This window comes from Micrasema longulum, unplaced genomic scaffold, assembly GCF_059751315.1.
Source record: "Micrasema longulum isolate JH-2025_06_02 unplaced genomic scaffold, ASM5975131v1 h1tg000602l, whole genome shotgun sequence".
NCBI lineage: Eukaryota > Metazoa > Arthropoda > Insecta > Trichoptera > Brachycentridae > Micrasema > Micrasema longulum.
In genome coordinates, this window is record NW_028277798.1 from 159759 (window position 1) to 185032 (window position 25274).

Sequence of the window (25274 nt, forward strand, 5' to 3'; positions counted from 1 at the left end):
CGGCGAGATGAGAATATTTACGGAAATTAATTACAAAATAAACTGAATTTTCGCTTGAAAACCGATTACGTTGTCGTAAACTTCGGTTAAAATCAAATAAACATATATTTAAAATCAAATAAACATTTATATACATAAACAAAATATTGTATTTTGTTAGTAAATTAAACCAAAAAAAATTTTGTCGGTGCATTAATTTTTTTTAAATATATTTACAAGTATTGTCCAGCTTATTATCATCAACATTTAGCGATGGAAAATTCAAAATAATCATTAAATTTCATTTCATTTTATAAAAAAACCTGTTGAATTTTTTTGTGAGTGCATTTCGGTGTTGACGAAAACGTCGGCTTCGCGTCGTGTAGAGTCGACATCGCGTTGTGAAGAGTCGACGTCGGGTCGTCGCCCTTTTGGTTAACCTGTAAATATAAAGTGATGTGACATTCTACCCTGAGGGGAAAATGGCTTGATGGTTTGTTTGTAATAGAGATCGCTTTGCTAGCACGTAATTTCAGAATCGCACCTTTCCCGGTTCGATTCCCGGTAAGATACTCCGTCGAAGTCCAGGTATTCTGTGACGTAATACGCCACTGTAATTAGGTCTCGTAGCTTGTTGTGTGTTATTTATATTATCTCATATTTATTGAAATGAAGGTGTTCAAGAAAGACAATATATTTTTTTAATGCGCGTTATATCGGTACTAGGAACTTGCTGGATAGCATTTTGATCGAGGTATATAGTATATAGAAACATGGGAGCCTTCTCATTATCTAAACAAGTAATGTTTTACTGTGGAGACCCGGTCTCATCTACCCTGCGAAAACCACAACCAGTGTTGGAGGATTTTAGCTATTAGTAGTTCTGCAGACCTCTCTCAATAAGGAGACTCAAATGGAAGATAGCGTGAGTTCATAACTTTTTTTCATAAAAAATAATAGATCGATATTTTCATATAATAAGAATATAAATATGTAAATACTATGTACAGGTAACACTCATACAACAGGGTAAATAGGTTCCTATAAAATGCCGTGTTACATGAAACTCAGAGCCAGTACAAAAATGGGGTTTGGGTTCCGAAAAACATCGATGTTTTTTTGTTAGTAAAAAAATACAATTTTTATTGGTCGGAACAGTAAACAATACATTTTTAAATTTGTTAAATCTCGATTTAATGATTGTTTTCCTCATCGCTCTTCGATACAACAAAACGTAAACGTTTTCCGGTTGAAAATCATCTTCACCCTCGGAATTTTTTTTTTGTCACTTGCGGTTACCACCATCATAATTCTATACCTTTAAAAATTCTGTAATTTTGATTTGCTTGCTCTTCCTAGATTTTTTGTTAGGCTTAGGCCTTCTTGTAATTTATTTTAAGTAAATTATTTTATTTCACAATCTACATCATTTTTTTTCCTCGAAATAAACCTGAACGTTGATCCATTTCCAACAAATCTGTTTCGCCAATTTCATCTTTTATCAATACATCGTCAAAACCTTCGATAGATTTCGCAAGTTCTAGTATGTCAACGATTTCATTTTCCGATGATGTACATACAGCATATTATACAGAGCCGTGTTGTAGGAGGGTTTCCACAAAATTTTAATAGTGTTAGAGGCAAACCGTGTTATATTATGATGTTATATTACAAATTACGTTTAAAATGATTCGCGAAATCGGTAATATTTAAATTTCTTCATTATGTCAATGACTTCGATAAATTTGTTTCATTGTATAATCTAGGCTAGTTACGAGGTGTACATTGCCGCCATTAGTACAACGACGCACCATTCATGTTAATTAGGATCAAATTATTTGTTTCGGGTGAAATATTTGGTCTTTATTCTATTGTTAGTACTGCCCTGTAGCGGTCTTCCGAACGAGTATTTAAAATTCAAACTGCACGTTCATCTTCTTCCGAAAACGTGAAATCAAGCGGGGGTCGTCAGGAAAGTGTTGAAATGCCAATTAACTCCAAATTAGAGGACAATATTCAGCACGGATTATACGTGGTGCCTGTAGTCGATTACAAATGGCATAAGCCTAAATATTTGCAAATTACTTTCGAGCTGACGAGTAATGACTCGAAATTGAAATTCACCTTTTTAGATACCACTATGAAACGAGCGATTGCACATGTACGAAAATCTCCGACCAGGAAACCTGTACCGAAACCACCCCCTACATATAAATTACCACCAAAATTGGACACTGATAAACCCCAACCTCGGCTGCCAGATAACAAACAAAATATGTTAAAAGCGAAATACTATATTGTTCCTGAAAATCTAACATCACAGACTATATCATCTACATCTACTCTACAAGCTTCTTCTCGTTTGCGTCTTCTCGAGGAACGCGTCTCCGGACCAATAACATTTCTGGTTGGAGCCAAATTGGAAACAGAGAATCCCAAATGGTAATAAAGCCCACAGTTATTGCGAATCTTTGAGGAAAAATATCTAATAAGGACAGTTACATTCAATTTGGAAGTAGATTGTTTCCCAGGGATTTACACAACGCGAGTGAAATATTTTAAGAATCAGTCAGTGACGGAAGAAGTGTATATAATATCAATCAAGAATTAAAATTTAGTAGGTAGGTACAGATTTTTCTTCTTCCAATAAAGCCTCCGCGCTCAAAAAAATGGCTCTCAAAAATAACGTTCTGTTGATAAACTTGAGATATGATTAAATTAATTCATCCATTATCATCATTCCCTTTCTGCACCTAATGGTGCATATGGCACTACATTGGTGCACCAATCGCCGTGTATCTTGATCATTTTTGTTTCATGAAGGTAAGATGATTAGTCTTACACTTCAGGTGCCAGTCCAGGGACTATGAAATATTCTTGTGTGAAAACACCCCTTTAAATAAATATTTTATATCAGTGATGACGAAATTCATTGCGAAAATGTATTATTTAACGATTTTATCGAAGCACGTGTTTTCTTAGTAAGTTATATCTACAAATAAGGATTTATTTAGTGTTTTTCCAGGAAATATTTGTAAAAAAAAAATTATAAATATTACCATGAATATTTTTTTGAATTAGAAACAAAAAAATAATAAATTATTGATTTACGGCATTGGCCCCTTAGACACAAGCCACCATTCATTTTCTAAAGATGAATTATTTTATAAACTAACTAAAAACACCACCTATTAAAAAAAATTATGTAATCAAACAATGTATTGGTGGTAATAATTGTTTTCAGAGTTCATCCCGGTCAAATTATTTCATATCCTACGTCCTCTCCCTCGCTTTATTTGTTGTTTCTTCTAATATTATAGTTACATATCAATTCTGATTGGTTTTTCAAATAAGAGGTGAGCAGAAAAAAACCCTTTTTTATTTTTTACAAATATTTCATTGTAATATGTATCATATCGTTAATATTTAAATTTCTCTATTCTCTGTATAACTAGATTCATAAAATCAATAGGTACCTTGCGTTTATATAACTTATAGCTTATAAATAACATATTTTAATGATTATTTAATTATTATAAATATTATTATTATATGTACTTACTAATGTATTTATGAAAAATGTTAACCAACATTAAGAACTCGATTTTACATTACCCGCGTTCGTAATGCCATCGTTAGGATCTTAGAGTATATACGTATATACTCTAAGGTTAGGATATTATTTATTGATAACTAAATGCAATGAATCTTTAGTTGATCGCGAAAAATTAAACCTCTACAGTAAATTTGAAATACAATTGAACTTTAGTTCAACATTTTTTATTTGTTGCTGTGAAAATGTCTCAAAGATGGGACACGTAGTGCGTCGATAGACTATAATAATGTATTGTGTACATTTATATATAATTCTAATATTATTCCAATACACATGTCAGGAGCAAAAAGTTAAGTCTAAAACTATCGCCCGATTTCAATTCTTTCGGTATCCAGTAAACTGTTTGATTTTTTTTATATGATCGCATATATCCTCTGATTTTGAAACATATCCCAAATCAACAACACGGTTTCCTAAAACACCGGTCAGTTTTATCAAATCTAACAATTTTGCAATGCAAAATATGCGCTATAACAATCAGACAGATGTCATATACACCGACTATTCCAAAGAATTTGACAGGGTGAATCATAAAATTCTATCAAATAAATTACGGTACCTGGTTATCCACGGGGATTTACTCAGTTGGTTTACATCATACGTAGAAAAAAAGCTACGAAGTGTAATTATTGAAGGCTATAAATTACACTGTATTACCATACCCTCTGGCGTACCACCGGGTTCTCACCTAGGCCCTTTATTCTTTAATGCGCATACTTACGACATAAACAAATGTTTTAAATATTGTATTTACATCTCCTTTGCTGATGACACGAAAATTTACACCTGTATTAAATCTCACATTGTCTGCGCATAATGCAAGAAGATTTTGACAGACTTTTTCAGTATTGCAAGCAAAATTTACTGGAACTAAAAATTAGTAAATATCACTTATTTTGTATTTCACGCAAACAAACGACAGACAGCTTTCCCTACTCTTTCAATAACACCCCTATTTCTATAACAGATAGTCAATTTCTTATAACAGATATATTTTTATTGATACTAAACTAATGTTTAATATTTAAATTGAATCAGTCCTAAAAAAAACATAGAAAACGGTCGGACTTATCATGCGGGTATCCAAACCATTTAAACATGCAGAGACATATGAAAAACTTTATAAAACAATTATTCGTCCGCAGCTAGAATACCGTACTTCTATTAAGTCACCTTACTATAATGTTAGTATTAATAGACTAGAAAGGGTCCAACAAAAAATATTTTAACAGGTCGACTACCGGTTAAACCTCAACATCTCTAACTATGCTGAAAGTATGCAGTACCGTGGAATAAACTCTCTTAAAAATTGAAGAATTATGTTAGACCAGTTATTTTTATACAAATTAATAAATAATAGAATTGATTCCCCTAATCCACTTGAATGACTTTTATTCCGTGTGCCATCTAGACCGACAAGACAAAATCTTCTGTTTTACATAGACAACGCGTCAACAAACTAATTAAAACAATCTACAATACCTAGAATATGCGAGCAATATAACAATAAATTTACCGAGGCTAATATTTTTTGTGACAATATACGTAAATTTAAGTCAAAAATCGTAGATATATTGAGAGAAGCAGATACTTTTATTATCATAAACATATCGTAGTTTTTAATTTCCTATCTTTTACATTTGTTATATTTAAAATAATCTTTATATTATTACTCTATAAATGATTGATTGCGTCTGTCCTCTCCACCTGGCCCATTTTGCCCGCTGGACGTCCGGTCAACGTGGACAAACAGCCGCAGACCCCCGACCTAAGACCATCCACCACCTCACCCTACCACCAACAGGCTGCCACAGACAAAGTAAACAATGAATACAGCTGAAGTTTTAGCATACTTCAGGGGCATGTATACTAATATAATATTTTTAAAAAAAATTACTATCGGACTCTCCAAACCCACGAAATTAAAAAATTCCCGTTATTTTCTAAACACACCCCGTACATAATATTTAATAAAATTTTCATGGAATATCTCTGCAATAGAAATACTGAACACTCATTCAAACCATGTAGTATATTCTTTATATATATTTTATATATCACAAAGAGACATTAATATACCATTTTTTGTGAACAATATATTTCTTAAATTTGTTGCAACAGAGAGGGAAAAAAATTTTGAGAAGGGAATACTCAAAACATTGTTGAATATATTTTTTATATAAATTTAAAAATGGTCGTGTTACCTTTAATTAAGGGATTTTAAATTGGATGAAGTTTTATATTATTTTAATAAGTACTTACCTACATACATATATACTAGATACTTATGCGTTCCCAGGGGAAAACCCTCATAAATAAAACCAGTTGTGTACTATAAAATCAGATTCTACTTTTGTTGTTTTTTTTTATTTGCCAATTGCAATAATTTATTACATTATTTGAGTACCTTTCATGACATGAAGCAGCGTCTAATGAGTATAAACAAGAAACCTGTATATTTTATTTGGTTTTGTTATTCCGAGATCTTATTTAGTATACACGTTACATTAATTTATGTGTTAATAAGTACAAATACTATCTCTCCATTCGTAAAAGAGATATTTTATTTAACCAGAGAACACTATACAAACGAGTACATTAATGTAATGCTTTAATGTGCCTAATATATATTCTCTGGAAACAAATATATATGCAATAAATTCACGAATAATATTATTTTACTGGATTACAACAGAGGTCAGGTCCACTACTAGAAAAAAAGCACCAAAACCGAATCCGTATTACAAACAATTAGTGGTAGATACGTGTGAAACAGAGGATATCGTACGATGGAGAAGATCCAGACGAAGATACTGGAGGGATCAGGTGGACAAAATGAGCAGCGACAGACTTGTGTACGCTGCAGCCGATGAAATTCAACCTGGACAACCGACGTCCGCCTGGAAGACCACCTAAGAGATGGAGGAATAGTTGGACCTCATCATCTTAGGAGAACAACTAGTTTTTCTTCTAAATCTTACAAGATGAAGAAGTAAACAGAGATGAAGAACATTTTATAGAAAGGAATATAGAAGTCTAGTCATTTGCGGGGCCTATGACCTGTCAGTTGCTGGTTTCAGTGGCAATATTACAGTCTGGGTAACATCAGTTCATGTCTATAAAAATTTGGACAAATTCTAAATATTATTTTAATTCTGTTTTTTTTTTAATTCATGTATATTTTTTATTCATCAATTATTGCATTTTAAAGAGATTTTTTGTTTATAATTTAGCCAAAACGGTAAAACAGTGGTGTAAGCATTTATAATTTTTTGATAAGTAGGTATTATCGTCGTTTAATACGCAGGTCTGGCGTAGAAATACAATTTAAAATTGATCGATTAAAATATAATAGATATACGCATCGCGCAATAAAAAGTAATTTCAAAATACGTTACAAAAATCGGGAATAGGGAAATATCACCATACTACGAATATCGATAAAAAAATGTGAAATGAATTTAGAAAAATTCATTGTATTTTCAAAATCAATATGGATATTGTGGAGGTATGTTTTCATTCATTTTTAAAATGAAATTGTTAAAAATACGTCTTTAAAAACGTGACAAGTTTGGTTTCGTGAAGATGTTCTAGTTAAGTTTAAATGTTCTCAAAGTTCAAAATTTAACCGAATCGTGACGTATTATTTGGGGCGTGGCCAATGCAATGAACCGTTTTCGCGGGAATTCAAAATTATAAATTAAAAAGTATTTTTTATGCTACTAATAAGTACAATTTTTATTTTATTATTTGACAGTATTTAATAGATCCTAATTGATTTAAAATTGCAAAAATGCAATTTTTCCCTATTACTATGATGTTTGATAATAACGGGAATAATATTAAAATACATTACATAATATATACCGATGTCTGTACATAAATATTTTTGCAGTTATATTTGATCGTTCAGAAGTAAAGGTAGAGTCTACTCTGATTTTCCTCTTTCTCGTTGATAATAAAGAAGTTATCGAAGTGGCTGTAAAGTTTCGCTTCTTGTACATAAATTAAAAATATAGACATGTATCTTCTACCTCCACAGCCACTTATTAGGAACACTTAAAGGGAACACTCCTAATAAGCGACTCTAAAACAGGTTGTCCTGTAAATGACCTTATTTTATCGATACCTTGAAGATCTAGGGATGTAGTTTGGAATACCTATGTAGAGCATGCAATTTTAATGGAGTCTGTTGCAGAAAAAACAACCTCTTACCATGTTCTATCAATCAGAGGCGAATCGGGCTTTAAAGTGAAACTTTGTAGTGATGTGATGGGCAAGTGTTGGCATGCATTTTATAGTCTATTTCACTTTAATTTAAGCTAATAGATTTGTTTATTTGAAAAATATTTTATGTGCGAGTTTGATTGGCTCGTTTTACCTAATTTTGTTATTGGTACCTGCTGGGGAAAATTATTTTTTTTATTTGGAAGTTCAACAAGGATACATAAAATACACACAATTTGTAAGTAAGCATTGCTAACATTCTTTATACATATCCTCAATATTAAAGAACCCCACCATCTTTCATAAATTACATAAAATAAGTGTGTAGCTTAATTAAATCAATTTAAGTAATAATAAAGATTAAGTGAAAGATAAGAATAAATATTGAGTAAAAGAAATAAAATTGAGTTAAAGATAAGAAACTATTTTTTTTTAAAGAACATACAAGTAATCAAATAAACTAAAATTAATTCACATACACAAAAATAAAGATTGGACATTTGATTTAAGAAAGATAGTAATATTTAATAATGCATCACCATTTCTGTTTCCTGTTCTTCTCTTGTCCATTCGTCCATTTCTGTGCAACATTTTAAGGATTTACTGTATTTTACCTCATTTTTAAATCTATACACTTTTATTAGATATTTATATTACCACTTTTCTTTTATAAAACAAATATTATTTTCTGCGAGAGGGAAATATCACGTTTTTTTAACATTTTAAAATTAATAAGAGTCTATGAAATATTGTCTAGTAAAAAAAATATTTTTTTACTACTTATTAGTAGGTAGCATGAAAAATATTTTCAAATTTGTATTTTAGAATTCCCGCAAAAACTATCATTGCATTGGCCACGTCCCTAATACGTCAAGATTCATTTTCAACTTTGTCCCAAACCATTCAAATTTTTATAGAACATCGTCACGGATCTTGCGTCACAACTATCAATGCCAAACATGTCGAGTTTTTCTTGTGACATATTTTTTTATATTTTCTTTTTTAATGTTATACATGAAAACCTTTCTCCACAATATCCATATTGATTTAGAATATGCAATTAATTATTCTTAATCCATTTCGTATATTTTTATGGGTATTCGTAGTACGCGATATTTATTTCCCTATTATAGTCAACTGATTTTACGAAAAAAAAAATTTTTTTTCGCTTAAATGATTGTAAACTACAGCTTTATTCAAATTCTTTAATTGAGTTTTTACAATAGATTTATTTATTACGATGCGAAGACAACAGTAGTTTCTCACTTTGTTAAAGTAAATATGTGTTTAAAATACTTCATACTTTCCTGTCAATCTGTAAAATGCATTTATTTATTTTATAACCTTATTGTTTTACAATAATTAAACTTTTAAGTATATATTTAAAAGGGTACTTTCATTATATACTTGTTACAATAAAAAATCTTTTTTGCAATTCCATAATGTCTTATTTTTAAATAGATAAACACTTTTTTGCTCTGTTATAAATGAATAGTGTATAAACAAATGAAACTAACTTATAAAATGAAATTGTTTAAAGACGTGCAGAAATTAATAGGAAAAATACTGCATTCGACTCTGGTGGGTGTTTTTTTGTATTAAAAAATAATGATTAGATCAGTATGTATCGTGTATTCGCCGACTGACTCCCCAAGAGCTTGAATCGTAACAGTTTCGGTTATAATTTTGTAGGTGTACAAAATGATGTAAGGCAAACTATTTACGAAATGAACTAAAGTATTCAGAAGAGAAAAATTCCCCTCCTAAGTCGATCGGGCGTAATTTTAAAAACGGATCACGTATTGTTTGGCGGCTCAGTTGGTCACCGCCACTAGTCATAGCAGATAGCAGATACACCGCTTCTTCATAAAGGACAGCCATTAACGGTTCTCACCAGTTCGTCACCGGATTATCAGACCACCTGATCGCTTGATCACCTGCTCACTGGACCACATAAGCGCTCTACTCCTGTCACCATCCATCACCATGGGGAGCTTCTTGTTTATGGTGAGTGGGCTACTTAATCATTTATTATTTTTTTACGCTTTAAAGGCGTGACAAGCGTGCCATAAGCAGCTTTAAATTCTTTAGTGTGGTTGTTTATTGCTTTTTTGTAATACTTATCTACAAGAAGATAATATTCTGCGAATTCGCAACATTTATTAGACAGTACAGTCAATTAACTACACATTGGTGATGTTTTTATTAATTGATTGAAATCGCTTATTAACTCTTATTTGACGCAATTTAAAATGTACCAAATGGAAAAAAAGAAAAAATCCTTTTATGATTCAAAATCAATGTTTTAAAAGTTTTGGAATGTTTCAACTCATCACAAGACGAAGGTTCTATGGAGTTTAAACATGTTTTTTTCAATAATCATAAAACTACATAGGTAAATAAATAAAACATATTGTTCTTAAAAACTAAATTTTTTTGATTTACCTAACATACATTGAATCTGTTTCTTAGAAATCAGAAGCCATATATTTTTTAAACGAAAACTTAAGGATTGATAATTACAAAATTGTCATCATAATAATCATATCAAATTCACACTCAAAAGTGCATAAGGAACTGCAGTAGTATTGATATCTTATCATTTGCAGGATTATTTTATTTATTTATATATTACAAAATGGATTATATTCCCAGTAGTATCAATAGTACAGGATATAGTAAATTAAATTAAAAATTATTTTAAAATATTATAAAAGCAACAGTTGAAAGAATAAATAAAAACGAATATATCATCTGCGAGAATTTTTTCACAAAAATGGGATTAAAATAAAACAGCAATTTTATTTTAAAAACCCAAGTTAAAATATATGTATAAAGTTAAAGGGAGAGCTGAATGTGACGAATTTCCTATTCATAAATAAAAGTAGTGATAAAAAAAATGTAATAAGTATTCATTCATAATAAATAACACAAGAAAAGAAAAAAATAGCAAAACAAATACATCCAAAATTAAAAAATATAATGTTTAAATTTTGTTAACTTAAATAAATAATCCGTGCACATTGTACATGCATACAAAAAAAAATAAGGCAGAATGATCAGTCTTTAGCCTAGTTTATTATCATTATCGTTTCATTTAAAATTTAAACATATTATACTATGGTGTGAAAAAGCTCTTTATGTTTAAGTTACTGTAAATACGAGTAGTTAATTGGTAACACCAGATGCATACTAAAGATTGGATATAATCCATGATTTAAAGTTTACACAAAATGCGTTCGGAGGCACAGCACGTACTCCTTGCTCAAGTACTGGCGCATCACATTATACTTTTTACATACTAATTAAAACATCAAAAGACACCAATTATGTAAGAAACATTATTTTAAAGATATTTCAACGACTTTTTGAGACGGGCATATCGAAGTCTAGGCATTTACAGAGCTCATGACACGTCATTGGCCGGTAAGTGATCACTATTAAACAAGCAAACAAGCAAAACAGATGAAAGAGTTGAAGGAATATAGATGTTCACATATGGGCAGAATGGTGAATGTTGTGTAAAGTGGTCACTTAAACCAGCCATTGACAGGTAATAAGCCCTGTAGATGCCTAGACTTCTATATTACCATCTCTTAAATATTCTTCATCTCTGTTGTAATATGTTAACTTAAACAAGCCAAACTATGAATATGAAGTCTCGACATAATATTCCTTTTTAAATTTATCTATAGTCCTTAAAATGTCATATGATTAGAATGACAGTTGTCAGAAAAAGTGACGACATAACTTTGTAGTAAGGTCAAAAGAGTTATTTAAATCGACACACGAAAAATCATTTGTATATGACGTGTTATTTATTTTTTTAATACAATGCTTGAAACATAAATCAACATTAATAAATAAAATCAGCTTCAAAACTAAAAGAAAACTAAAATAAACCTAATTATTAACGACGTTCTTACAAGGTTACATCATTTTGCAAAAACGTTAGAGATGGGACAAATTGATCAATGTAAATTGATCGAATAAAAAAATAATTCATTTGATATTGTTCATTAAAAAAGTATAAATGTCTCACTTTTTGGTGAATAATTGTGTTAAACACACTACAATAGCCTTGTTTTTGCGTTTTTTATATCAATTTTCGGAAACAGAGTTTCATAATTGCATGAAATAACTGATAAAATCGATTTGATCAGTGAACAGTAATTTCCCATCACTTATAAAATTAGTTTGACAGCTGTCATTCTAATCAAGCTATATTTTAAGGACTATAGTTCTATTGTCATATTCGAGTATATCCATTGATATGATATTATATGTATGCACATACTTACTGCGTCTAGCAGCACAAGCACTCCGTCTTGAGTTCCTTTTAACTGGAGTTCCGGAGCAAACCTTGTAGTCAGTAAACGTGAAGCAGCGTCAAATGGCGCGATATACAGCTTTGAATTCGCAATAAAAATGGCAAAGACATTTAGTATTTTTTACTCTACTACGCATTTTGCACGGCAATGTTGACGCGACAACGCTAACTTTCGGAACATGATTTTAAACTGTCGTTCTGTGAAGCATCGTTTCTATTTAATAATACTTCAGAGAGTATATCAAAATATTTTTATTGATTGATTTGGTGTTTATTTTGTAGAACTCCACATTTAAACTTATAATATCAGAAATCAAACACTGATGTGAGACTACTAAACACTTTATTTTATTTTTACAAATATAAAAACAAAAATTTAGTGACAAATGTTTCGCCTTGTTAGGGCCCTTTCGTTTGAAAATACCCTAACAAGGCGAAACAATTGTCACGAAATTTTTGTTTTTATATTTGTAAAAACAAAATAAAGTAGTGTTCAGTAGACTTAAATTGTTTGATTTCTTATATTATTAGTTTAAAATATTTTTATTTTGGAACATTAAAACATAAAAGTATTTTTTGCGAAACTGACCGAATCCGTTCTTATATTTTGGTAAATTATGCCAGTTAAGTTGTGGGATTTTTAACCCGTTGATCTGCAGAAAAATAACAAAATACTGACGATGAAACTTTAAGTTCTCTGTAAATATTTTTCCGGACAACAAATAAAAATTTGTGGCATTTTCACTATTAAATGTTTTTTACTGATCATGAATGCTATTTATGGATATACTTTATAACGAAATAGGTGATGCGGTACAATGCATATAGTGTTTCTTTTCCATATTGTTAAAGGCAATTTTGATGCGTGTTACATAATATACCCGTTAACCTATGTATACTTTACTAAGTTTGAATTATACGACATATTTTACTATATTATTAAAGTCTCCAGAAAATATTATAAACTACCCGATGAACTTAACTAAATACCATGTCAATATCATGGTGTAGCACTTCAAAATATTATTAGAATATTTTTGATAGTGATGACTTTTAATACAGTTTATATAAATACTGAGTTTCTATCTTTTAAACATGTTTTGTTACTATTTTGAACTCTGTTTAACTACCTTAATATCGTGTTATACATATATTATGTATTGTCACAAAAATATTTTTACTCTACCGTCCCAGACGAGTTTTTTTCAACTCCCGGGAGTATCATAATATGATACATATTTATTATAGTACTACATGTTTTGTTCATAAATAAATAATTTTCCAACTTGTATCTCTTCACTCATAAAACTTATAGAGTGGAACTGCATACTTAACTTATTTCCACAATATTAGTGACCTATTTACAGAAATGCCACAAAACTATGCTGTGTTAATTTACAAATATATAAAAGCGGACTAACCTCTGGAGCCATATAATCGCGGGTCTTACGAAAGGTATTAGCGTCTTCCGAAATATTAAATTATTTATATTATTATATCCACCTTAACTTACTTAGTATTACCGGTTCGTCGCCGTCACAAGCGTTACCTTTTCTCAGAACCACTCCATCATATTTCCTCTGGATGCTAAAATATGCATTACCAACAACAGCGTACAACGTGTCGAGTATACGTACATATGTATGTGGGTACATCTTTATCGGATCTTAAAACCGACGGAAATTTGATATTTTGTAAGGGACAAAATGTAAATTTTTCAAGAGAGGAAAAAAAAATGAAAATGAATCATGTGTCTTGTTTTTGTTAATATACTCGTATATTGCATGGTAAATTTTAAAACTTAAGCAGTATACGCATGAATAGGAATAAAATAACAATATAACGCATATTAAATCGGGTGACAACTCACTTACAATCGGTACCAAAAATGAAAACAGTATGGCCAAAGATTGAATACCTTAGGTCCTTAACGATTAATACTTTTCAAAAAAGAATTATTCCAAAAGCGAGAAATGTGCATTTATATAGCGTAGGTAAGTCGGGGGAAGATGTCTAATGGGGAAGTCGCCAAAGCTCGTATATATTATCCATTCATCAGTATTTGCTGATAAAATAACCCTTTTCAACATCGCATCGTTCAACTGTGTCAAAAAATATATTGTCCCATGTTTTATTTTTAAAATATAGTGTAATAACGAGGTTAGCAGCTATACTTTTAGGTGATATATATTTTTATATTTATAACATAAAAAACTTTTATTTGTAAAAAAAACTGAAAAGTGAATTCCTCGATACGGTATTTTCTAGATTATAACAAATGATATACATTAATAGGTACATGTTGTACCATGAAATACTCAATAAATAAATCGGAAAAAAAATAATATTGTAAAAGGAAAGTTTGTTTCATTTGGATTAGTTTCATTAGTAAAAACAATAAATATTATTTTTTTATGAATTTTCTTCGATTCCTAATTATTGATTAATTTTTATGTTTCTGTTAAGTTTCGGGGGAAATAATGACTATCATCTCCAATTAATAAGTGTAATATTTTTTTATAATAATATTTAACGGTTAATTTTAAACAAAACAATTTTAATATATGTTTTGGACGCTAATTTTTTTTTTAATTCTCGAATCTGTATTTTATCACACACCTCACAAGGTTTATTTTTAAACAAATTTTATTCCAAAACTCCTTATTCACGATAATAAAGCCTTAAATGGTCATACATCTAATGCATTTTAAAATATTTTTTCAACTGGGTATGTTTGAAATTTCTGCTGAGAGGCTGTATAAGTAGGACATTTAGAATGTTTTTGAAACGAGCAATATAACAATTTGTATAAATTTTTCGGCTTTACATTTTTATTTATCCGTGTCTGGGCGGATCAAGTATACAGTTTTGTGTGTGAAAAATAACCAGAATCCTGGAACAGTGTTCCGACTCGACGGAGGTATAACACCTGAAGAAGGAAACAGAGCGGAGAAAAGCCCGCCTCGTAGTAAAATGATTGGTGCGTTCGTCTATCATGATTGAAGTCCCAGGTTCGACGCGTAAGACACGCCTGATCACCTCGTTCCTGTAACCGATGATAGAGATACGCTGCACTTATTAACAACGCAGTGCCACATGGACCGTCAGGTATGGATGATGATGATGACGTTTTGCAATTATCTAAATAATCTGAATTTAGCATAAATCTGCGTATTTTACTTAAATTTCGTTTTCTGGACTTGTCTGACTAATGAGCTGGACGATTAATATGAATATAGTAAAATTAATAATGCAGATTATATGAAACGACGAAGGCCAAAGCTGAAATAAGCATTATCGACAAAAACAAGAAAGGACTCCTGCATTGGTTTGGACATTTGGGAATAGATTGTGAAAGAATGGAGATTTACAAGAATGGAGACATATGCAGAAAACGAGGAAGACCTGAATACCGAAAAAGACATGTCACGATCAAATCCAAAAAATACTTGAAGATGGACCTATCAAAAGTCAGAATAAATGGCGCGTGTGTATGGAAGATGTATGAATATAGAGGAAGAGAGGTCTGTATGCAAAGAGGAAATTGCGTTCTTTTTTTGTTTTTGTTTTTTGTTTTGGATATGAGATTATTTTCACGGATATTTCTTTATCCTCTACTAGGTAGTAGGTAGTTTATGATATTACCATGTAATATTGACATTGCGGTACATACTGGTAGTATTATGTGTCGCTGGAGACCCTCCCACAGGTGGCTGAACCAGTTGGTGAATGATGGAGCGGGTCATCGTCCTCCACTGACCCTGATCTTCTCTCTCTACTCCATACTACACTTGTCAATGTGAGGAAATCTGCGCCATGATCTTTGCCAAATTGACGATAATGTTCTAACGGGCCACTCACACCGCGAAATTGCATACAGAAGTTTTAAGAATAGCTAGTCACAATTCAATCGACAATCTAGTTTCAAAACCTGGTAAATGCCATTTTCGTTCGTACTGTTTTACTTAGTATTTTTATAAGCATTAATGTAGCTAAGTTTTTGAATAAATTTCAAGACACGTAAAATACCGGTCGAAAAGTGATTATATTTTAGTTAAATAAAACAATCATTTTGTTTTTAATCAGAAATACCTTAAAAAAATATTGGTGTTTTAAAAGAACGGCAATTTTATTTTAATTCGAATAATGTTGTCGACTTTTCGTATTATTTCGTATTATATTTTTTTTGCCTGTTTTAATTTATTATTTTTAATTGTACTTTTATTTACACATAAATATAAAGCATCGTGTAATTTAATACTCTTATAAAAACTGTTAATTATGAATATACCTATTTATTAAACCTACATATATATTGTCTTATTATACCATGAACGCTTGAATTTTAATTTTGTACCTCTCCCTGTATAAAGCTCCCCGGGCGTATACAATAATGAATCAATAAATAAAAATAAATTATTTTTAAAATATATAGAGAGCAGGTTTTGAATTTGGGGCGTCGTAAACTCCTAGTTGCGGTTCTCAAAACATTGGCTATTCACTAGAAATTTCCATATTTTTTCTTACCGGGCTGTTCTTTTTTAGTTCTTAGAATATATTATTATTGATTCCATTCTTGGACATTGACATATTACTACAATTGGATGCCCAATTAAAAAAAATACCTAAGTCCATTTTTGTAGTTCTGAGATATTTCAAGTTTGAGTGTTTATTTTGTTCCTGAAATGTTAAATGACAGAATTTCGGAAAATTGAAAATACATATTGTGAAGTTTTCTTCTTTTTTATTTAAAGATAAAAAAAATACAAAACTGTTACATGTTTGGTTACAAAATTATTGTTAGTAAAAAAGTGGACTTAGGGATTTTCCAAAAGTATTTAAAGGACTGAGGGATTTTTCTCAGGGGAAAAACTCTTAGACTTAGAAATTTTTAAGACTTAGGGGTTTTTTTTAATTGAAATAATATTTTTTAAATACAAAATTCGATATGGGTATTCTTTATTGAAAAATTAATTAGGTGCTCACACGTTAGTGTTGCCAGCTCAAAACCGATAAAATTGAACTTAAGCATTTTATGAAATTGGGCATCCAATTGATTATCACTGAATGTTATGAAGCAAAAGCTAAGTAACTAATCAGAATTGAAAGAGAAGAATAAGCGCTGTCCGTAGAATGGAACCCAAAGCGTTAGCCATTTGGTGTTATAATGCGGTGTCCTATGCACCACCAGATGCGCAAAAGGAATAATAATTTGAAAAAAATGTGATTGTTATTTAATTCACGCATCTCATAACTTTCCGAATAACATGTTTTTTTTTATTTATGCACGTATTTATAGTCTAAAAAAAGGAATTGTGTTAAAAATATTTTCAGTTTCTTAAATTTTTGTAAACAGGAGCTGGATATCACTCCCTAGGGAGTTGTTAAGATTAATATATTACAACAGAGATGGAGAACACTCTAGAGAAGGGAATATGCAACGCCTAAAAATATATTTAAATTTTTATACTTTTTGGACCTGTTAGTTCAATATTTAAAAAAAATATGGCCATAAGAACATAATTGTAGACAAAATCTACCTTAATTTATTGAATAATATTTAAAAACCCTTTAATTGTATAAATGTAAAGTGTATTGAAACATATAATATATTCATGACATGTATAAACTTAATATGTATGGATAAGTTATAAAACGTATATGATAATTATGATATTTGAATGTATGTGTGAATGTATGTATGTGTATGTATATTTATGAATGCATTGCAAGTGCCCCGACTCAACACGGATTTTCTAGCGAGTCGAGGCAAGTTCACAGACATGGGTCGTTCCTCATTGTGTCACTCTAAATTGTGTCTCTATCCCCAATAAATGTATATACAAGGTTGCTTAAAAATAAAATAAAATTAATAATTCATTTTTATATTTTTTCAGATTATATGTAACATATTGTTAGTAACGGCAGCCCTTGCGAGACCACAAAATGTCGAGTAAGTAATATGCAATAAATAGTTAAGTGGGCTCAATGTATTCGGGTAACACGTCAAATAACACGGAAAATTCTGTAAAAAAATATCAAACCCAATCCTTATAATTTTAAGAAAATCCTTCTAAAAAGTTTATATTTGAAATATTGTTTTTTCCTGAATTTTCCGTTAATTTTTATTTTAAGTTTACGCATGCACATTTTTAAACAAATAACACGCTTCATTTTATTTTACAGATAATAATGTTTATTTTGGATGTAAATAAATTTCCGATCTACTAGATCCGGCCTATTAAAATGGCTTATTACAAAAACCAAATATAGACAAAAAAAAACGAATTTAGTCATTGCGATCTTCCAAGCAAAATAAATACTCATCTCAAAAATAACTAATAAATCATCATTTAATTTAAAAATTATCAAATTATTATAATAAGTAAAATTGCAGAGAAACTGATGAGCGACCTGTCGAGACTTTGGACTGATAAAACTGATTAAAAAAAATACTCTTGTGCTAAGATTATTGCCTGCACAAAGGAGTGAAGTTAAAATAAGAAACAGTTTTTTAGAAACAGTTTTATTACCTTATTTTTATTAATTTGTGATTGTATTATTATACTCTGTTATTCACCATTACCTGTACCTACTCGAATACAATATTTATGATGTAAATATTTTGCCTTGGTAGTTATTTAGTTGTACATATCAAATTTTAAAGTATTCAGTTCAGGTCGTTCTAGATTCTAGACCATTATTATTTTGTTCATAAAATACGTTGAGAGTAGTAGGTACTTAACATTATGATATTATAATCAAGTAATATGTGACTGACATAGTGATATGATCCATCTTATAATTATAAAGTATGTGCGAATATGAACATGACTGTAAATTATCTCTGAGTAAATTCCTTTATTCTTCAATGGACATTTTTATAGTCTCCAGTAACGATTTTAACTAACACATCAATAAATTATTTGTTACGTGTTTGTAAATTAATATGAGCTTTTCACTAATTTTCCCAACTCGGATTCAACATATTCATTTTCTATTTTGTTGTTTTAACTATCTTTTCAGAATTGAGAAACAAGTAATCATTAAAATTCCTTTCGAAGATTTGATTCTCGAAAGGTATCCTCAACTATTGCCAATAATGGCGAAAATTGGTCGAAATGAAATGAAACAATTGAAAGTAAAAACAGGGCTATTTGAGACGAACAATTTTTTTTCACCGATTAGGGAAAAAATGTCTCAGATCAAATTGATTTCTTTCAATAAAGATATGTTGAATTTTCTTCCTCACCTTCCACTTTCACGTCTTGTACCATCACCGGATTTTCAAAAATACGACAGTCCTAAAACAAATTCGCAATCCGAAAATTTAAAACTCTCAAATCGAATGCCAGTTTATTCTGAAAATTATCAAAAATACCCCAATACTTACGATGATCGATTTGCACCCCGAAAAGTCACAAAAAGTATGTACAGTAAAAAATATACTGATCTTCATTCTAAGCAAAATTACTTAAGAGGTGATCCGATAAATACCGGTGCCCGGAAAATCAAGTTTGAAGTAAATAATGAGAAAGCGAATAGTCTAAACAACAATTCCAAAAGTCAACGAATACTACAACCTTTCAATACAATGCATTCTGACCGTCAGCCGCAGGAGGTGAGTGCGTCAGTTATCAGTACTGAAATAAAGAAAAGTGTAAAAATGAATACACTGGCAAAAAACAATCATTTTAAGTTGAATTTAGTACCAGGTGATATTAAAGTAATGAGCCCTTTCCCTGAAAAAATTCAAAGAAATCCTAAAATTAATAATGAGCGATTTAAAACATTAAACAGTGGCCGCTCAGGAAAAGCCCTTATTTCACCCGAATCAGTCATGACTGGTACTCGTTTTAACAAAAAATCTGAAACAAACGATGGAATTTCAGAGAATTTACCAGAAAAGAATTTCGGAATACATATCAGACAAAACAAAACTAACCTACGAACCCAAGGTGAAAATCGGATGTCTAATGTCTTCAATGTCGATAAAACTCTAGACATCGATCCAGACAATATGCATGCGCTTCCTGAAGTTACTAATAATTACGCCCGAGATCCGATCAAGCTAACTGTTCCAGGAAAACTATTACATAGACTCAAAATAATAAGAGGGGGAGTGGCGATCGTAGGACCTCGAGGTATTGCCACGGCATCTGATGGAGGAACCGCCATAGTCGGACCGGACGGAGTGGCCTACACCAAACCTAACGCTATCGCCATAGTGGGCCCAGGATCCCGCGTCGTAGCACTTCCCGTAGACCTGGATTTTAACCGGCTTATTAATCAGCTCTCCAGACGCTCTGCCTCACAGCAAGTGAATGTTAAGAATGGACTGAGTGGAGAATACGTACTTAATAATGATGGTCAAAATATTAGGGAATTATTTTTACCAACTGGGGGAAAAATCGTAGCCACCGGGCCAATAGTTTACCACGATCGTCCTCAACCGAATGTCGAAACGTTTCTCGTGTGATCATAAAGTTTATTTGGCTTTAGTTAAACTATTTTAATGTTGATCGTGATGTTACCTATGCATTTGCATAAATTTAAATATAATGCTGGACTTTTAGTCAAATTGTGGGAACCAACATATTATTAAACCTCAAAGTGATTATGGGGAAATATAACGTCCAAATCAATAGGTACAATAAAGAGCATGGAGCTTATCCGCCCTTTCAAATCAACAGAATGCAACGTTACTTTTATTTATCTGTTTTTATATTGTCACGCACACGAGGTGTAATCGGGATAATCTCGGGTATATATAAGTGATACGCAACAAAAAAACGTGTAAAGGTATTACACACTACATGGTACGAATGGTAATATCTTTAGGCACTTCTTACATTTGCTTCCTATCACCTAAAACTTGCATAAAAACACGTGATCAATGTGCAAATTTAGAAATCAACATCTAATTGGAAATTACAAATACCATCACCCAATCGACCCCTGTTATTCAATCAAACGGATTAAAACATTACACATGATCTATTTGGGACTATTTTGAAATAAAAATATGTCATTGGTGTTTACGACCTGCTCGCGAATTAATAAATCTTCGAAGCTGCTGAAGTCGTGGCGAATAGTACAATTAACACAATGTTTCATGACGTAATTTTAAATTTTCACTTACTTGTAAACGTTCCGTTTAATTTTTGCTAAAGCTACCTCATAAATTATATTCGTTATGCAGTGGGTTAGTGGGTAGAGTTTTATACGACAAATTCGAATGTAAATAATTACCTTATGCATTATGTATAAGAATCCCATTAATCCACCGGTGCGTCAACTATCACGTTTGGTTATGAATAACAAAGGACGTGGCTATATCGTACGTCTATTTTATAAATGATTTAGGTACGAACATCGGAGGAATTTGGATGTGTCGCTATTATATTACACCGTAGCATATATGGTACATTGTAGGATCAGAGACAAAACTAGAATACGAATGAGATACTCTATAGTAATCGATTTTATGGAAACTGCTAGCAATAAAACAAAAGCAGAATTTTCTTCGGCTCATTTGAATAAAATTATATGTTGCAGTTCAATTCATCCGAAAGTGGAGTTATATGGAAAACCACCAGCAATCGCCACTCAGAAATTATCCCATCCTAAGATTGTCGCCAAGCCTGAGAAACTAACATCCTTACCGAATGGGGAAGGATTGAAAAGAGTTCAGATAGTTTCGCGACAAGAAACAGCTGAAAACAATTTATCGCCGGTGTTAAAAAACAATTTCGACGAAGGATTATCTCCGCGAGTGATAGCGCCTCAACGGGAAATCTATACAACGATTTCGGACAAGAACAACTTGCCTATTAGAATTGTTTCCTTTCTTCCGGGATCTAGAACAATCGTGAATGTTAGAAAATCCGAAAATTTAAGATATAGAGCAGTTTATTTCTTTAATATGGATGGTGCCCCGCTTGTGACTTTTGTCCCAGAACTTGTTCCTAAGTCCGATAGCAAAAAAGCACAGATAATACTAAAACCAGAAGCGCGATCTACTGCTGACGATAAAGGGATTTCTATAGCCAATCCCATTTCTCACGCTCAAGTAAAGGCGGGAATAGAAGCAGATATAGTGTTTGACCCGAAGGCTGTGGCGGTGGCGGGAGTTGGAGGAATAGCGCACGCGCAATCCGATCTAGTTGTTGATTATTTTGAGTAATGTGAATCGCGTGTTAAGGAGTGGTCACTGTAAATTTAGGGATCAACACTGGAAAACTTTAAAACTTTTTGGAAAAACATCCAATTGTCTTCTAATTTAGAGAGTTGCTTATTTAGGTCAATCAGGTTTTTTCATTTCACAAATTTGAAATAAATTATTATTAACAGAAACTCAAACACTTGTTGGTAACTTTTGATCAAATAAAAATTATTGGAACATTTTTTATTCTTTTGAAGAAATTATAGATACTCTTTCAATCATTGCAATAATTAAAGAAAAGTGATATTAATTAAGTTTTTGTACCTTATATTTAGATTGATAAGTATAGGTTATGTAAATATGTACCTAAGTTACAATACAAACATGTATTTACATTTCAAATAAAATTGAGTTGTGAAACAAATTACTTTGATACTTATTACTGCCATGTCTTTCAATTGTTATGTTTGCAGAAAACGCATTTTTGCTTGCGTATCCTATCTACTACTATCATTACTTTCTTAGCACAATCAGAAATACATGAAAATGATTTCCCTCACGACAGATGGCCGCCTTCTGCACACGTTATAGGCCTCCCTTACTACGGAGGAGCCCAAGGACAAGTATTACAGATTACGCGCGACCAGAACGGCGCCCTTATAAACCAAGTTGTCGTGCCGGTCGATTATACGCAACAAAACGCGGCGAATTTTTTTCAGAGCCAGAATTACGTAGATCCTTCTGGTCAGACCTTCGACCGGAACTTTTATAATCTGCAAGTGTCAGCGCAGAATCTCGTAAATCTGCAGCAGAAGATACAGAGGACCGGCCAGTTGGCGGCACACGAGAAGTTGGACTTCACCTCGAACTTGGCGCTCTTGGGAGAGTCAGCCAGTAAACTGGCGGACTCGCAGGCGCCAGGGAATGACTTGGAAACCTTGTTTGCTGGAAGCTCCAATGTCCCCAAAAAGGGGGGATTGCCAGATGACAAATTCGAAGAAGATGTAAGTCACATATTATAATGATAAATGTAGTCATATGTCATAAGAACGGTAAACATATATGAACGTGTAATGTGATATAGGGACTAAGACGCTTGCCTCATAAACAAGGGGTTTTGGGTCCGATTCCTGACAAGATCACAATAATTATGTAAATGTGATTTTCCTCTAGCCATTGTGATCTGTGTGGTATTTCATAACTGAGCTTCTTAGCCTATTCTGGTATTAAAAAGGCAAGGTACGCATTAAAATACTCAAAATTATTCAGCATTCTTTGTAAATCTGCATAAATTTTCCTTTTTGAAAAATATATTTATACATGTATTTCAATTGGCACCCAAACTTTCCAAAAAAATCATTCAGTTCTCTGTTAAATAAAGTCATTTTTTTGGAATGATTTAAATAAATTAAAAATTAATATTGTTGATAAAAAAAGCTTAATGCATTCCATCAAATTCTAACAAAATATTCTGCCAAAGAAAATATACAACGTATAAATATTTTTTTAGGTTGGGGAGGAACAAGGATTGTCAGACGAAATAGGAATGAGTGGAGCCGATGATACAGTTCAAATCAATGGCCCCCCGGATACAGCATCCGTTGCAGAAGCGAAACCAGTCGGTAAGTGAAATATTTATATATTTCTTTTCTTAAACTATTTTCAATTTAAACTTCAAATAAAGTTTTAACTACTTCAGAAATAATAAAAATGTTAACCAGAGGAAAATCAGTATTTTTTTTTAATTATAAATAATTCGTCAAGATTTTTCAGCTACAGTAACGGTTTAATAATTAATATCATGATTACGCCTTTATCATAAAATAATGTTTTTTAAAACGGCTAAATAGGTTTGATAATTCTTATATAATTATAAAACATAACTTATTACATTTTTAAATAAACAGAGACGGCTTTTTGATATTTTAATAAATGTTTTCTAATAATCTACTCAATATATGCATAAAACGTAAAAACAGAATGTTATTTAAACCCCATGTTAAACCATATAAGGCATCGCTTAGTTTAGAAAAATAAAACGTTTTTTGCTTTAGGGTTGGCCATTGCGGGAGAGGGAGGAGTGGCGTCCAGCAAACCGCAAGCTACGGCCGTAGTGGGTCCAGGGGGGCTCGCCATAGCGCGGCCCGTGGCCACTGCCATCGCGGGGGCGGACCCCAGCACCGCAGGGCTGCCCAGCAAGATCCCCGTTGTCGTGTCCAGGCGCCGCGCGGACCAACTCCTGGCAGGGCGGCTCCACTAGGGGCAACACGACGACGGGAGGGACTCACAACCATAAAGACAGACGACCGGAGGACCCACGACCAGAGAAACCGGCAACTGGAGGACAAACAACCAAAAGGAAATGACAAAACAGAAGGCTGCACGACCAGAGGGAAGCACGCGAAGAGAAACAGACCGACCGGGGAACACACAGAACACAATCAAAAGGAACATATTACCATTTAGCAGGACAATATGAATATTCGGCTTGATCGACAAACAGAAAAATAAATGATCAATCACAGGAACTTTTTTGATTTTTTGGGGAACACATCACATCACACAAACTGAAGAGACAGGTACTTCAATAAATTGTCACACTTAAAGTGGGACAGACTAACAGTGGGTTACAAAAAAAGACACATCTAGACATAATAAATAAGGGAACAGGCCAAAAGCAGGACACACAACAGAATACCCCGATTTCTACCGTCACACAAATTATATATTACTCTATAGCTAGATTTGATTGACAACTTTTACACTTTTATTTTTCCATACTGATTTATTTTAATCCATTTAAACGACTTCGTGAAATTGCCCGTCACTCCGTTTTATAAATAAAGTAGAACTTGCATTTTCTTTTGTATTTATTTCGACCCAATGTCTTTGTAACTTTATGCGTTATCATCATCAATTCAAGATTATGATAAAATTGTACACATCATATTGCCTCC

General features: G+C 31.9%; 1 protein-coding gene across 7 annotated transcripts; it reads left to right on the plus strand.

The window, feature by feature from the left end:
- Window positions 1–356: 356 nt before the first annotated feature.
- On the plus strand, window positions 357–25174 carry LOC148280250 (uncharacterized). 7 transcript variants are annotated; one of them, XM_088228680.1, is made up of 5 exons: window positions 357–904; window positions 18050–18105; window positions 22883–23321; window positions 23828–23939; window positions 24372–25174. In XM_088228680.1, exons 1-5 carry the CDS (start codon window positions 893–895, stop codon window positions 24575–24577), a joined length of 825 nt encoding a protein of 274 aa, XP_088084806.1. In that variant the 5' UTR covers window positions 357–892; the 3' UTR covers window positions 24578–25174. The 7 variants fall into 7 exon arrangements, with proteins under 7 accessions (XP_088084806.1, XP_088084809.1, XP_088084804.1 ...); XM_088228679.1 differs by lacking the exon at window positions 357–904 and adding an exon at window positions 9718–9829; XM_088228684.1 differs by lacking the exon at window positions 18050–18105 and having other exon boundaries at window positions 774–904; window positions 23037–23321.
- The last annotated feature ends 100 nt before the right edge of the window (window positions 25175–25274 follow it).

Coding starts and splice junctions, on each gene's coding strand:
- LOC148280250 (XM_088228677.1), top strand. CDS start 9,809: ATGGGGAGCTTCTTGTTTATG. Junction 9,830..18,049: donor TGGGGAGCTTCTTGTTTATG/GTGAGTGGGCTA, acceptor ATATTTTTTCAG/ATTATATGTAACATATTGTT. Junction 18,106..19,178: donor GCGAGACCACAAAATGTCGA/GTAAGTAATATG, acceptor CTATCTTTTCAG/AATTGAGAAACAAGTAATCA.